Source organism: Oncorhynchus gorbuscha, linkage group LG13 (assembly GCF_021184085.1).
Source record: "Oncorhynchus gorbuscha isolate QuinsamMale2020 ecotype Even-year linkage group LG13, OgorEven_v1.0, whole genome shotgun sequence".
Classification (NCBI taxonomy): domain Eukaryota; kingdom Metazoa; phylum Chordata; class Actinopteri; order Salmoniformes; family Salmonidae; genus Oncorhynchus; species Oncorhynchus gorbuscha.
Genome location: NC_060185.1, coordinates 494,175 through 509,058, shown reverse-complemented (window position 1 = coordinate 509,058; position 14,884 = coordinate 494,175). Strand labels below are relative to the sequence as shown.

The following is a 14,884-nucleotide window of genomic DNA, read 5'->3' as shown; positions in this document are numbered from 1 at the left end:
TGGCAGGGCTTGAAAACTATTATGGACTGCAAAGGGAAATCCAGCCGTGATCTGCCCATTGACGTGAGCCTGCATTCCCTATTCACCCACGACTGCGTGGCCAAGCATGACTTCAACACCATGGTTAAGTTTAAGTTTGCTGATGACACAACAGTGCTAGGCCTGATCACCGACAATGATGTGACAGCCAATAGGGAGGAGGTCAAAGACAACAACCTCTCACTCAATCTGAGCAAGACAATGGAGCTGATCGTGGACTACAGGAAAAGGAGGGCTGAACATGCCCCCATTAACATTGACGGGACAGGTTGAGAGTTTCAAGTTCCTTGGTGTTCACATCACCAACAAACATTCCAAACACATCCAGACAGTCATGAAGAGGGCACGACAACACCTTTTCCCCCTGAGGAGACTGAAGATTTGGCATGGGTCCCCAGATTCTCAAAATGTTATACAGCTGAACCATTGAGAGCATCCTGACCGGTTGCATCACTGCCTGGTACGACAACTGCTCGGCCTCCAACTACAAGGTGCTACACAGGATAGTACGTGTGGCCCAGTACATCACTGGGGCAAAGCTTTCTGCCATCCAGGACCTATATACTTGGTGGTGTCAGAGGAAGGCCCAAAAAATCGTCCAAGACTCCAGTCACCCAAATCATAGACTGTTCTCTGTGCTATCGCACGGCAAGCGGTACTGGAGCACCAAGTCTAGGTCTAAAAGGCTCCTTAACAGCTTCTACCCCCAAGCCATAGGACTGCTGAACAATTAATCAAATGGCCACCAGACTATTTACATTCACCTCCCCCCCTTTGTTTTTATACAGCTGCTACTCGCTGTTAATTATCAATGCATAGTCACTTTATCCCGATTTGAATGTAGGCCTATATTGAACACCACACATTGGCTGCTACTGTAGGCTGAATGATAGAACAGCTATTTCCATGTTAAAATGTTATGGGATGCATTTGTCCTTTGTTTTTGATGCTAGGCCACTCTGGCAGGCCTACATTATGATCAAACAGCCACAGTAGTCTACTTGGCCACTGTTATAACTGTAACTTAAAGCGGGTACAGCCTCAGTGTTCACAATAAACTCATGCCAGAAGTTGCACAGAATTTTCACACGTTCAAGTTTGCGCTCAGCAGACCTGAAATTTGCTCAATGGCCAATAGTTTTTTTTTTGAGGGAACATTGATTGTGTGGATCATATAATAAACTGTGTCCTCTTGTATTCTCTCTGTACTGTAAATCCCTCTTTTCCTCTCTGTTTTCCTGTGTTGTGAGTAGATCTATTCTTTGGTTGCATGTTTAGTCACAGTATTGTTTTCAACGTTAATTTTGGACGCATTGTTAATGAGCGCTGATTAAGATTATCAGAAGTACAGTGGCTTGGAAATAAAATGCCATTCAAAAGAAGACATAGTAGGAAAACATTTTGTCATCATTTTGATGTCGCCAGATTGACTTTAGATGCAGTATAACGTTAGCTAGCGAGCTAAGATTGAGGGGAAGACACTGGATTTTAGTTAGCTAACGTTAGCATTGCTAGCATTTTTTTGTTTTGTCGATTTGCTAGCTAATGACAACATTCCCATCTGTGTAAAATACATTTGACGACATGATAATGCTGGCGAAGTTGTTTCCTTCTAATTATTTGACTACTTTATCAATGCCATTGTATTTCCAGGCTTTATAGTGTAAATTTAGAATAAACAGTCGTTAGCCTCTGTCCAGAATGACTGGGCTTATCACATCTTTAGAGCACCACCATGGCTCCACCAGTAGAGGGTGGCTTGAGAACGTTCATAACAGTGACTGAGTGACGGAGGTGCAACCTATGAATGTATAGAGTAATGCTGAATAGTGCCATAAAAGTGAATGATGTTAGACATGCAGTGATAGCTTATCATATAAAACATATGGCGTGAGCAAGACAAACACACAAACAAACATCTTTCACAACAAGATGTTGACAGTAACCTTATTGTTACAGGCTGAGGTTTATAACTCATTAGAGCGTAGGGCCGATGTTGTCACCTCGTTAGTCAGTATGTGTTACACCTGTACTGGTTGTCATCTCGTTAGTGGGAAGGTGTTTCACCTCTGAAGGCCCAGGTGCTGTTTAAGAGTAGCTGGCCCAGTGCTCCTTTGGTTTTGATAGATGAAGGTTTAACACCTCTAGTTGGTTTGCCTCCTGTCTTTAAGTCTTCCAAGATGACATAGCAGTCGGACGTGAGTTTTGTCTTGTCCCGTGTACATATTATTTTTTTACCCTTGTTTTTATTCTTACATATTTTGTATATATTTTAATCTCACTTTCCATCTACAGACTGAATATACTCTCCTGCAACCCGCCTCACCCAAAGTGGTATGGATCTGCTATTTTTATACTTTAGAACCGGAACCCCCATCAGAAGCTAGCCAGCTGACTAGCAGCTAGTAGTCAGTTAGCCACTGCTAGCGGTCTTCACTGTTAACTCGGTCACCAGACAGCCTCAGCTCGGTCAATACCTGCCAGTCTGCACAGCCTGATATCAATCCAAAGCATATCGGACAGATTTCTCTATCACATCTCCGGATTCCTACCGCAAGCGCTGAATCATTACACCAGATCATCAGATCATCACAGCTAGCTAGCTGATATCAATTGGCTACTCCTGGCTAATGTCTTTGTCAAGAAGCAAGCACCAGTTAGCCTTGAGCTAGCCTCCAGGCTAGCCGAAGAGGTCCACCAGCCAATTCTTGGGCTTCAATACCTCTTGCAAATTGGCCTGGACCGTTTATTGCCGACACAGAGCCCCACCGATCCATCACAACTGGTCTGTCGACGTAATCGTCCGAGGTGGCTCTTGCGTTGCGACGTCTCTGGAGGCCTATCTGCTAGTTCCGGCCCTCTAGCTGTCTGAATCGCAGTGGCTTCTGCTTGCCTAGCGTAGTAGTAACTGCTGAATTGGCTCACTGACTCATCTATTACTACTCTTTGGACTCTATGATCACTCGGCTACACATGCCCCTGTCTAATGTCAATATGCCTTGTCTATTGCTGTTTTGGTTAGTGATTGTCTTATTTCACTGTAGAGCCCCTAGCCCCACCCAACAAGCCTTACATGGCCCTTTTGTTCCATCCCCCACACATGCGGTGACCCCACCTGGCTAAACTGGTGCCTCTAGAGACAACCTCTCATTGTCACTCAATGCCTAGGTTGAATCTATTCTACCATGTCCATAAATCTGCTCCTTTTACTCTCTGTCCCGAAAGCACTAGACGATCAGTTCTTAAAGCCTTTAGACATTCCCATATCCTACTCCTCCTCTGTTCCTCTTGTCATGTGGAGGTTAACCCAGGCCCTGCGCCCCCAGCACCACTCCCATAGATATAATCCTGACCAACCTGCACTCTAAATATCAATCAAATGTATTTATCAAGCCCTTATAACTTCTGCTGATGTCACAAAGTGCTATACAGACACTCAGCCTAGAACCCCAAACATCAAGCAATGCAGGTGTAGAAGCACGGTGGCTAGGAAAAACTCCCTAGAAAAGCCAGAACCTATGAAGAAACCTAGAGAGGAACCAGGCTCTGAGGGGTGGCCAGTCCTCTTCTGGCTGTCCGGGTGGAGATTATAACAGAGCATGGCCAAGATGTTCAAATGTTCATAGATGACCAGCAGGGTCAAATAATAATAATCACAGTGGTTGTAGAGGGTGCAACAGGTCAGCGCCTCAGGAGTAAATGTCAGTTGGCTTTTCATAGCCGATCATTCAGAGTATGTCTACCCCTCCTGCTGTCTTAGGGTTCCATAACCGCAGGCAGAACAGTTTAAATTGGAGCAGCACTATGGCCAGGTGGACTGGGGACAGCAAGGAGTCATCATGCCAGATAGTCCTGAGGCATGTTCTTATGGCTTAGTTCCTCTGAGAGAAAGAAAGAATTAGAGAGAGCATTCTTAAATTCACACAGGACACCGGTTAAGACAGGAGAAATACTCCAGATGTAACAGACTGACCCTAACCCCCCGACACAAACTCATGCAGCATAAATACTGGAGGCTGAGACAAGAGGGGTCAGGAGACACTGTGGCCCCATTTGACGATATCCCCGGACAGGGCCAAACAGGCAGGATATAACCCCACCCACTTTGCTAAAGCACAGCCCCCACACGCTAGAGGGATATCTTCAACCACCAACTTACCACCCTGAGACAAGGCAGGCCATTCCATAAAAATGGAGCTCTATAGGAGAAGGCCCTGCCTCCAGCTGTTTGCTTAGAAATTCTAGGGACTGCAACGAGGCCTGCGTCTTGTGACAGTAGCTTACGTGTAGGTATGTATGGCAGGACCAAATCGGAAAGATAGGTAGGAGCAAGCCCCTGTAGTGCTTTGTAGGGTTAACAGTAAAACCTTGAAATCAGCCCTTGCCTTACCAGGAAGCCAGATACACCTTTGCTGTCTTCAACCAGGACCTCAGCAATCACTGCCTCATTGCCTGCGTCCGTAATCGGTCTGCGGTCAAACGACCACCCCTCATCACTGTCAAATGCTCCCAAAAAACACTTCAGCGAGCAGGCCTCTCTAATCGACCTGGCCCGGGTATCCTGGAAGGATTTAGATCTCATCCCATCAGTAGAGGATGCCTGGTTGCTCTTTAAGTGTTTTCCTCACCATCTTAAATAAGCATGCCCCGTTCAAAAAAATGGAGAACTAAGAACCAATATTGCGCTTGGTTCACCCCAGACTTGACTGCCCTTGACCATCACATTAACATCCTGTCTTCTGCATTAGCATCGAATAGCCCCCATGATACACAACTTTTCAGGGAAGTCAGTAACCAATATACATAGTCAGTTAGGAAAGAAATGTGTATCCTGTAGCACTAATTCCAATTAGTTTTGGGACACTGTGAAGTCCACTGAGAATAAGAGCGCCTCCTCCCCAGCTGCCCACTGCACCGAGGCTAGGAAACACTGTCACTACCACCATCATTTTAATAAGCATTTTTCTCTTCGGCTGGCATTGCTTTCCAACTGTTTACCCCTACCCCGGTCAACAGCCTTGCACCACCCACAGCAATTTGCCCAAGCCTCCCCCATTTCTCCTTCACCCCAATCCAGACATCTGATGTTCTGAAAGAGCTGGAAAATCTGGATCCCTACAAATCAGCTGGGTTAGACAATCTGGACCCTCTTAACTAAACTACTGAAAGAGCTGTATGTACATACTACCTCAATCAGCCTGACTAACCAGTGTCTGTTTATAGCCTTGCTCCTTTTATAGCCTCGCTACTGTATATAGCCTGTCTTTTTACTGTTTTATTTCTTTACCTACAGATTGTTCAGCTAATACCTTTTTTGCACTATTGGTTAGAGCCTGTAAGTAAGCATTTCACTGAAGGTCCACTACACCTGACAAATAAACTTTGATTTGATTTACGTTTCAGCGTTCCTCAAGGATCCATTTTAGGACCACTACGGTTTTCACTATATATTCTACATCTTGCTGATGTCATTAAGAAACACAATGTCAACTTTCTCTGCTATGTGGACGACACCTAGCTGTACATTTTGATAAAACATGGTGAAGCCCTAAAATTGCCTTCCCTGGAAGCCTGTGTTTTAAAGACCTGCTGTTTTCAACTCTCTAGAGACAGCAGGTGCGGTAGAGACACTCTGAATGATCGGCTATGAAAAGTAAACTGATATTTACTCCTGAGATACTGACCTGTTGCACACTGTACAACCCTGCTGGTCATCTATGAACGTTTGAACACCTTGAAGTACGATCTGGCCTTAAAGGCCATGTACTCTTAATCTCCACCCGGCACAGCCAGAGGACTGGCCACCCCTCAGAGCCTGGTTCCGCTCTACCCAGCACAGCCAGAGGACTGGCCACCCCTTAGAGCCTGGTTCCTCTCTAGGTTTCTTCCTAGGTTTCTCTCTTTCTAGGGAGTTTTTCCTAGCCACCGTGCCTCTACACCTGCATTGCTTGCTGTTTGGGGTTTTAGGCTGGGTTTCGTTATAGTACTTTGACATCTGCTGATGTAAGAAGGGCTTTATTAATGATTGACATTTGATTTATGACCCTCCATCCATCCTGTGGTAATAGTCATATATTGTATACCAATAAGGGTGACTAGGTCTGTTCTACTGATGATATTTCTATGGCGTCTCCATTTTCACATTACTCCACTCTGAGCTGTGGTGTTTCCTGTTTAGGTGCTTACCCTGGACAAGAAGCTTCCTCTGCAGCCTCCATATTACGACATGGTACCCTCTGAGTCAACACCCTTCACTAACAAGCCGGTGAGTAGAGCAGCCTTGACCAAGGTGAACAGGTGTACAGGGTACTACGGAGCCATGTTGTACAGGTGTATAGGCCAGGTGTACAGGGTACTACAGAGCCATGTTGAACAGGTGTACAGGGTACGATACTTCCATGTTGTACATGTGTAAAGGCCAGGAGTTCAGGGTACTGCAGAGCCGTGTTGGACAGGGTACTGCAGAGCCGTGTTGGACAGGGTACTGCAGAGCCGTGTTGGACAGGGTACTGCAGAGCCGTGTTGGACAGGGTACTGCAGAGCCGTGTTGGACAGGGTACTGCAGGGCCGTGTTGGACAGGGTACTGCAGGGCCGTGTTGGACAGGGTACTGCAGGGCCGTGTTGGACAGGGTACTGCAGGGCCGTGTTGGACAGGGTACTGCAGGGCCGTGTTGGACAGGGTACTGCAGGGCCGTGTTGGACAGGGTACTGCAGGGCCGTGTTGGACAGGGTACTGCAGGGCCGTGTTGGACAGGGTACTGCAGGGCCGTGTTGGACAGGGTACTGCAGGGCCGTGTTGGACAGGGTACTGCAGGGCCGTGTTGGACAGGGTACTGCAGGGCCGTGTTGGACAGGGTACTGCAGGGCCGTGTTGGACAGGGTACTGCAGGGCCGTGTTGGACAGGGTACTGCAGGGCCGTGTTGGACAGGGTACTGCAGGGCCGTGTTGGACAGGGTACTGCAGGGCCGTGTTGGACAGGGTACTGCAGGGCCGTGTTGGACAGGGTACTGCAGGGCCGTGTTGGACAGGGTACTGCAGGGCCGTGTTGGACAGGGTACTGCAGGGCCGTGTTGGACAGGGTACTGCAGGGCCGTGTTGTACAGGGTACTGCAGAGCCGTGTTGTACAGGGTACTGCAGAGCCATGTTGTACAGGGTACTGCAGAGCCATGTTGTACAGGGTACTGCAGAGCCATGTTGTACAGGGTACTGCAGAGCCATGTTGTACAGGGTACTGCAGAGCCATGTTGTACAGGGTACTGCAGAGCCATGTTGTACAGGGTACTGCAGAGCCATGTTGTACAGGGTACTGCAGAGCCATGTTGGTGTACAGGTGTACAGGGTACTGCAGAGCCATGTTGGTGTACAGGGTACTGACAACCTCCGGGCCTATCAGGCGGTTGTACATACAGACGGTAGCAGCAGTCTCCTCCCCTGTTCATGTCCAGCTGCAAGACGATAAGCTCCCACAACGACTGATTTGTCAGGGGTGGGTATGCCACGTTTGGGACTGCTAGGAATCCTTAAACTATTTTACTCAAGATCTCGTTCATATTCAATGTCTGGATGGATTCTGTCCTAACTTCACACATTTGAGGTCCATGAAGTAAAAGATAAACTATGTCAGGCTCTCCCTAAATAAACTCTCACAGGAAAGAAGACCCACACCGATTTGGGAATAAAAGATCAGAATGTCAGTTTTTTTCCCATTGAAAAAGGAACGACTTGATTAGTGTAGTGTCAACAACGCAGCCACTGCCAGCTAGCCTACAAAGTCAACAACGCAGCCACTGCCAGCTAGCCTACTTCAGCAGTACTGTATCATTTTAATCATTTTAGTCAATAAGATTCTTGCTACGTAAGCTTAACTTTCTGAACATTCGAGACGTGTAGTCCACTTGTCATTCCAATCTCCTTTGCATTAGCGTAGCCTCTTCTGTAGCCTGTCAACTATGTGTCTGTCTATCCCTGTTCTCTCCTCTCTGCACAGACCATACAAACGCTCCACACCGCGTGGCCGCGGCCACCCTAATCTGGTGGTCCCAGCCCGCACGACCCACGTGGAGTTCCAGGTCTCCGGTAGCCTCTGGAACTGCCGATCTGCGGCCAACAAGGCAGAGTTCATCTCAGCCTATGCCTCCCTCCAGTCCCTCGACTTCTTGGCACTGACGGAAACATGGATCACCACAGATAACACTGCCACTCCTACTGCTCTCCCTTCGTCCGCCGACGTGTTCTCGCACACCCGGAGAGCTTCTGGTCAGCGGGGTGGTGGCACCGGGATCCTCATCTCTCCCAAGTGGTCATTCTCTCTTTCTCCCCTTACCCATCTGTCTATCGCCTCCTTTGAATTCCATGCTGTCACAGTTACCAGCCCTTTCAAGCTTAACATCCTTATCATTTATCGCCCTCCAGGTTCCCTCGGAGAGTTCATCAATGAGCTTGATGCCTTGATAAGCTCCTTTCCTGAGGACAGCTCACCTCTCACAGTTTTGGGTGACTTTAACCTCCCCACGTCTACCTTTGACTCATTCCTCTCTGCCTCCTTCTTTCCACTCCTCTCCTCTTTTGACCTCACCCTCTCACCTTCCCCCCCCCTACACACAAGGCAGGCAATACGCTCGACCTCATCTTTACTAGATGCTGTTCTTCCATTAACCTCATTGCAACTCCCCTCCAAGTCTCCGACCACTACCTTGTATCCTTTTCCCTCTCGCTCTCATCCAACACTTCCCACACTGCCCCTACTCGGATGGTATCGCGCTGTCCCAACCTTCGCTCTCTCTCCCCCGCTACTCTCTCCTCTTCCATCCTATCATCTCTTCCCTCTGCTCAAACCTTCTCCAACCTATCTCCTGATTCTGCCTCCTCAACCCTCCTCTCCTCCCTTTCTGCATCCTTTGACTCTCTATGCCCCCTATCCTCCAGGCCGGCTCGGTCCTCCCCTCCCGCTCCGTGGCTCGACGACTCATTGCGAGCTCACAGAACAGGGCTCCGGGCAGCCGAGAGGAAATGGAGGAAAACTCGCCTCCCTGCGGACCTGGCATCCTTTCGCTCCCTCCTCTACATTTTCCTCTTCTGTCTCTGCTGCTAAAGCCACTTTCTACCACTCTAAATTCCAAGCTTCTGCCTCTAACCCTAGGAAGCTCTTTGCCACCTTCTCCTCCCTCCTGAATCCCCCACCTCCCCCCTCCTCCCTCTCTGCAGATGACTTCGTCAACCATTTTGAAAAGAAGGTTGACGACATCCAATCCTCGTTTGCTAAGTCAAACAACACCGCTGGTTCTGCTCACACTGCCCTACCCTGTGCTCTGACCTCTTTCTCCCCTCTCTCTCCAGATGAAATCTCGCGTCTTGTGACGGCCGGCCGCCCAACAACCTGCCCGCTTGACCCTATCCCCTCCTCTCTTCTCCAGACCATTGCCGGAGACCTTCTCCCTTACCTCACCTCGCTCATCAACTCATCCCTAACCGCTGGCTATGTCCCTTCCGTCTTCAAGAGAGCGAGAGTTGCACCCCTTCTGAAAAAACCTACACTCGATCCCTCCGATGTCAACAACTACAGACCAATATCCCTTCTTTCTTTTCTCTCCAAAACTCTTGAACGTGCCGTCCTTGGCCAGTTCTCCCGCTATCTCTCTCAGAATGACCTTCTTGATCCAAATCAGTCAGGTTTCAAGACTAGTCATTCAACTGAGACTGCTCTTCTCTGTATCACGGAGGCGCTCCGCACTGCTAAAGCTAACTCTCTCTCCTCTGCTCTCATCCTTCTAGACCTATCGGCTGCCTTCGATACTGTGAACCATCAGATCCTCCTCTCCACCCTCTCCGAGTTGGGCATCTCCGGCGCGGCCCACGCTTGGATTGCGTCCTACCTGACAGGTCGCTCCTACCAGGTGGCGTGGCGAGAATCTGTCTCCTCACCACGCGCTCTCACCACTGGTGTCCCCCAGGGCTCTGTTCTAGGCCCTCTCCTATTCTCGCTATACACCAAGTCACTTGGCTCTGTCATAACCTCACATGGTCTCTCCTATCATTGCTATGCAGACGACACACAATTAATCTTCTCCTTTCCCCCTTCTGATGACCAGGTGGAGAATCGCATCTCTGCATGTCTGGCAGACATATCAGTGTGGATGACGGATCACCACCTCAAGCTGAACCTCGGCAAGACGGAGCTGACGGAGCTCTTCCTCCCGGGGAAGGACTGCCCGTTCCATGATCTCGCCATCACGGTTGACAACTCCATTGTGTCCTCCTCCCAGAGCGCTAAGAACCTTGGTGTGATCCTGGACAACACCCTGTCGTTCTCAACTAACATCAAGGCGGTGGCCCGTTCCTGTAGGTTCATGCTCTACAACATCCGCAGAGTACGCCCCTGCCTCACACAGGAAGCGGCGCAGGTCCTAATCCAGGCACTTGTCATCTCCCGTCTGGATTACTGCAACTCGCTGTTGGCTGGGCTCCCTGCCTGTGCCATTAAACCCCTACAACTCATCCAGAACGCCGCAGCCCGTCTGGTGTTTAACTTTCCCAAGTTCTCTCACGTCACCCCGCTCCTCCGCTCTCTCCACTGGCTTCCAGTTGAAGCTCGCATCCGCTACAAGACCATGATGCTTGCCTACGGAGCTGTGAGGGGAACGGCACCTCAGTACCTCCAGGCTCTGATCAGGCCCTACACCCAAACAAGGGCACTGCGTTCATCCACCTCTGGCCTGCTCGCCTCCCTACCACTGAGGAAGTACAGTTCCCGCTCAGCCCAGTCAAAACTGTTCGCTGCTCTGGCCCCCCAATGGTGGAACAAACTCCCTCACGACGCCAGGACAGCGGAGTCAATCACCACCTTCCGGAGACACCTGAAACCCCACCTCTTTAAGGAATACCTAGGATAGGATAAAGTAATCCTTCTCATCCCCCCCCCTTTAAGATTTAGATGCACTATTGTAAAGTGACTGTTCCACTGGATGTCATAAGGTGAATGCACCAATTTGTAAGTCGCTCTGGATAAGAGCGTCTGCTAAATGGCTTAAATGTTAATGTAAATGTTAATGGTTGCCAGGCATAAGAAAATCTACCTAGTTTTATTAAGTTTTATTCACTTGTAAAGGTTGGTTTCCCACATTCCTTACCTGAGGAAAGACGTTGCTTTTTTGTCCCCCACTCCTAATCATCATATCAACCACACTTTTTGAATGATCTGTCAAGCATAACGTAATTACTATCCTTTCACCCCATGAAAAACCAATTGTCCCTGCCGATAATGAAGGGGAAGAAGAATACGTTTTTAACTCTGGGAAAGTCATGCAGGCTTGGTGTTCTCCTGTTGCTAGGCTCTGTCCCTATGTAGTTGTGCACTATAAAGACTATAAAGAAAGTAGGGTGGCATTTGGGATACATCTAGAGTCTCTATCTACACATCTAGAGTCTCTATCTACACATCTAGAGTCTCTATCTACACATCTAGAGTCTCTATCTACACATCTAGAGTCTCTATCTACACATCTAGAGTCTCTATCTAGAGTCTCTATTACACATCTAGAGTCTCTATCTACACATCTAGAGTCTCTATCTACACATCTAGAGTCTCTATCTACACATCTAGAGTCTCTATCTACACATCTAGAGTCTCTATCTACACATCTAGAGTCTCTATCTACACATCTAGAGTCTCTATCTACACATCTAGAGTCTCTATCTACACATCTAGAGTCTCTATCTACACATCTAGAGTCTCTATCTACACATCTAGAGTCTCTATCTACACATCTAGAGTCTCTATCTACACATCTAGAGTCTCTATCTACACATCTAGAGTCTCTATCTACACATGTATGCACACATGACTGTAAGTCGCTTTGGATAAAAGCGTCTGCTAAATGGCATATTATTATTATTATTATTATTACATCTAGAGTCTCTATCTACACATCTAGAGTCTCTATCTACACATCTAGAGTCTCTATCTACACATCTAGAGTCTCTATCTACACATCTAGAGTCTCTATCTACACATCTAGAGTCTCTATCTACACATCTAGAGTCTCTATCTACACATCTAGAGTCTCTATCTACACATCTAGAGTCTCTATCTACACATCTAGAGTCTCTATCTACACATCTAGAGTCTCTATCTACACATCTAGAGTCTCTATCTACACATCTAGAGTCTCTATCTACACATCTAGAGTCTCTATCTACACATCTAGAGTCTCTATCTACACATCTAGAGTCTCTATCTACACATCTAGAGTCTCTATCTACACATCTAGAGTCTCTATCTACACATCTAGAGTCTCTATCTACACATCTAGAGTCTCTATCTACACATCTAGAGTCTCTATCTACACATCTAGAGTCTCTATCTACACATCTAGAGTCTCTATCTACACATCTAGAGTCTCTATCTACACATCTAGAGTCTCTATCTACACATCTAGAGTCTCTATCTACACATCTAGAGTCTCTACACCGCTCAAAAAATAAAGGGAACACTAAAATAACACATCCTCGATCTGAATGAATGAATTTTTCTTTACATAGTTGAATGTGCTGACAACAAAATCACACAAATGATCAATGGAAATCAAATTTATCAACCCATGGAGGTCTGGATTTGGAGTCACACTCAAAATTAAAGTGGAAAACCACACTACAGGCTGATCCAACTTTGATGTAATGTCCTGAAAACAATTCAAAATTAGGCTCAGTAGTGCATGTGGCCTCCACGTGCCTGTATGACCTCCCTACAACGCCTGGGCATGCCCCTGAGGAGGTGGCGAATGGTCTCCTGAGGGATCTCCTCCCAGACCTGGACTAAAGCATCCGCCAACTCCTGGACAGTCTGTGGTGCAACGTGGCGTTGATGGATGGAGCGAGACGACATGATATGTGCTCAATTGGATTCAGGTCTGGGGAATGGTCGGGCCAGTCCATAGCATCAATGCCATCCTCTTGCAGGAACTGCTGACACATTCCAGCCAAATGTAAATGTAAAATGTAAATGAACCCAGGGCCAACCGCACCAGCATATGGTCTCATAAGGGGTCTGAGGATCTCCTCTCGGTGCCTAATGGCAGTCAGGCTACCTCTGGCGACCACATGGAGGGCTGTGAGGCCCCCCAAAGAAATACCACCCCACACCATGACTGACCCACCGCCAAACCGGTCATGCTGGAGGATATTGCAGGCAGTAGAATGTTCTCCACGGCGTCTCCAGACTGTCACGTCTGTCACATGTGCTCAGTGTGAACCTGCTTTCCTCTGTGAAGAGTACAGGGCGCCAGTGGCGAATTTGCCAATCTTGGTGTTCTCTGGCAAATGCCAAACATCCTGCACGGTGTTGGGCTGTAAGCACAACCCCCACCTGTGGACGGCGGGCCCTCATACCAACCTCATGGAGTCTGTTTCTGACCGTTTGAGCAGACACATGCACATTTGTGGCCTGCTGGAGGTAATTTTGCAGGGCTCTAGCAGGTGCTCCTCCTTGCACAAAGGCGGAGGTAGTGTTCCTGCTGCTGGGTTGTTGCCCTCGTACGGCCTCCTCCACGTCTCCTGATGTACTGGCCTGTCACCTGGTAGCGCCTCCATACTCTGGACACTACGCTGACAGACACAGCAAACCTTCTTGCCACAGCTCGCATTGATGTGCCATCCTGGATGAGCTGCACTACCTGAGCCACTTGTGTGGGTTGTAGACTCCGTCTCATGCTACCACTAGAGTGAAAGCACCGCCAACATTCAAAAGTGACCAAAACATCAGCCAGGAAGCATAGGAACCTGCAGAACCACTCCTTTATTAAGGGTGTCTTGCTAATTGCCTATAATTTCCACCTGTTGTCTATACCATTTGCATAACAGCATGTGAAATGTATTGTCAATCAGTGTTGCTTCCTAAGTGGACAGTTTGATTTCACAGAAGTGTGATCGACTTGGAGTTACATTGTGTAGTTTAAGTGTTCCCTTTATTTTTTTGAGCAGTGTATATACACATCTAGAGTATCCGTCTGCACATCTAGAGTGCATCCTCTGTCTGTGTGTAGATACTCATCCATTTTCCTGCCTCCTGGTCATTTTCCTGGATACACAGTTACACCCCTGGCATCAATATGACATCACAGAGATTTAGGGAACCACGTTTGAGAAGGGCTCTGTATTATCAAAATGAAGGAGTTGGAGACTAATGAGTAGGCCTCAGTCTTTGGGAGATTGCCATGCAGCTTTCACTGGCAAGGTAATGACCTACCCAGGGTTGTAATTGGGTTAGGGTTAGAGTAAGGTAATGACCTACCCAGGGTTGTAATTGGGTTAGGGTTAGAGTAAGGTAATGACCTACCCAGGGTTGTAATTGGGTTAGGGTTAGGGTTAGGGTAAGGTAATGACCTACCCAGGGTTGTAATTGGGTTAGGGTTAGAGTAAGGTAATGACCTACCCAGGGTTGTAATTGGGTTAGGGTTAGAGTAAGGTAATGACCTACCCAGGATTGTAATTGGGTTAGGGTTAGAGTAAGGTAATGACCTACCCAGGGTTGTAATTGGGTTAGGGTTAGAGTAAGGTAATGACCTACCCAGGGTTGTAATTGGGTTAGGGTTAGAGTAAGGTAATGACCTACCCAGGATTGTAATTGGGTTAGGGTTAGAGTAAGGTAATGACCTACCCAGGGTTGTAATTGGGTTAGGGTTAGAGTAAGGTAATGACCTACCCAGGGTTGTAATTGGGTTAGGGTTAGGGTAAGGTAATGACCTACCCAGGGTTGTAATTGGGTTAGGGTTAGGGCAAGGTAATGACCTACCCAGGATTGTAATTGGGTTAGGGTTAGGGTTAGGGCAAGGTAATGACCTACCCAGGG

General features: G+C 47.8%; 1 protein-coding gene across 1 annotated transcript in view; it reads left to right on the top strand.

Annotated features, from left to right (window-relative positions):
• The window catches only part of LOC123993816 (nectin-2-like), a 30,925-nt gene extending 24,471 nt beyond the window's left edge, over positions 1-6,454 (top strand). Inside the window, exon 3 of the mRNA XM_046296286.1 lies at positions 6,218-6,454. Coding sequence (XP_046152242.1) covers positions 6,218-6,454 — 237 coding nt within the window. The remainder of the gene's footprint in view (positions 1-6,217) is intronic.
• Positions 6,455-14,884: the final 8,430 nt, after the last annotated feature.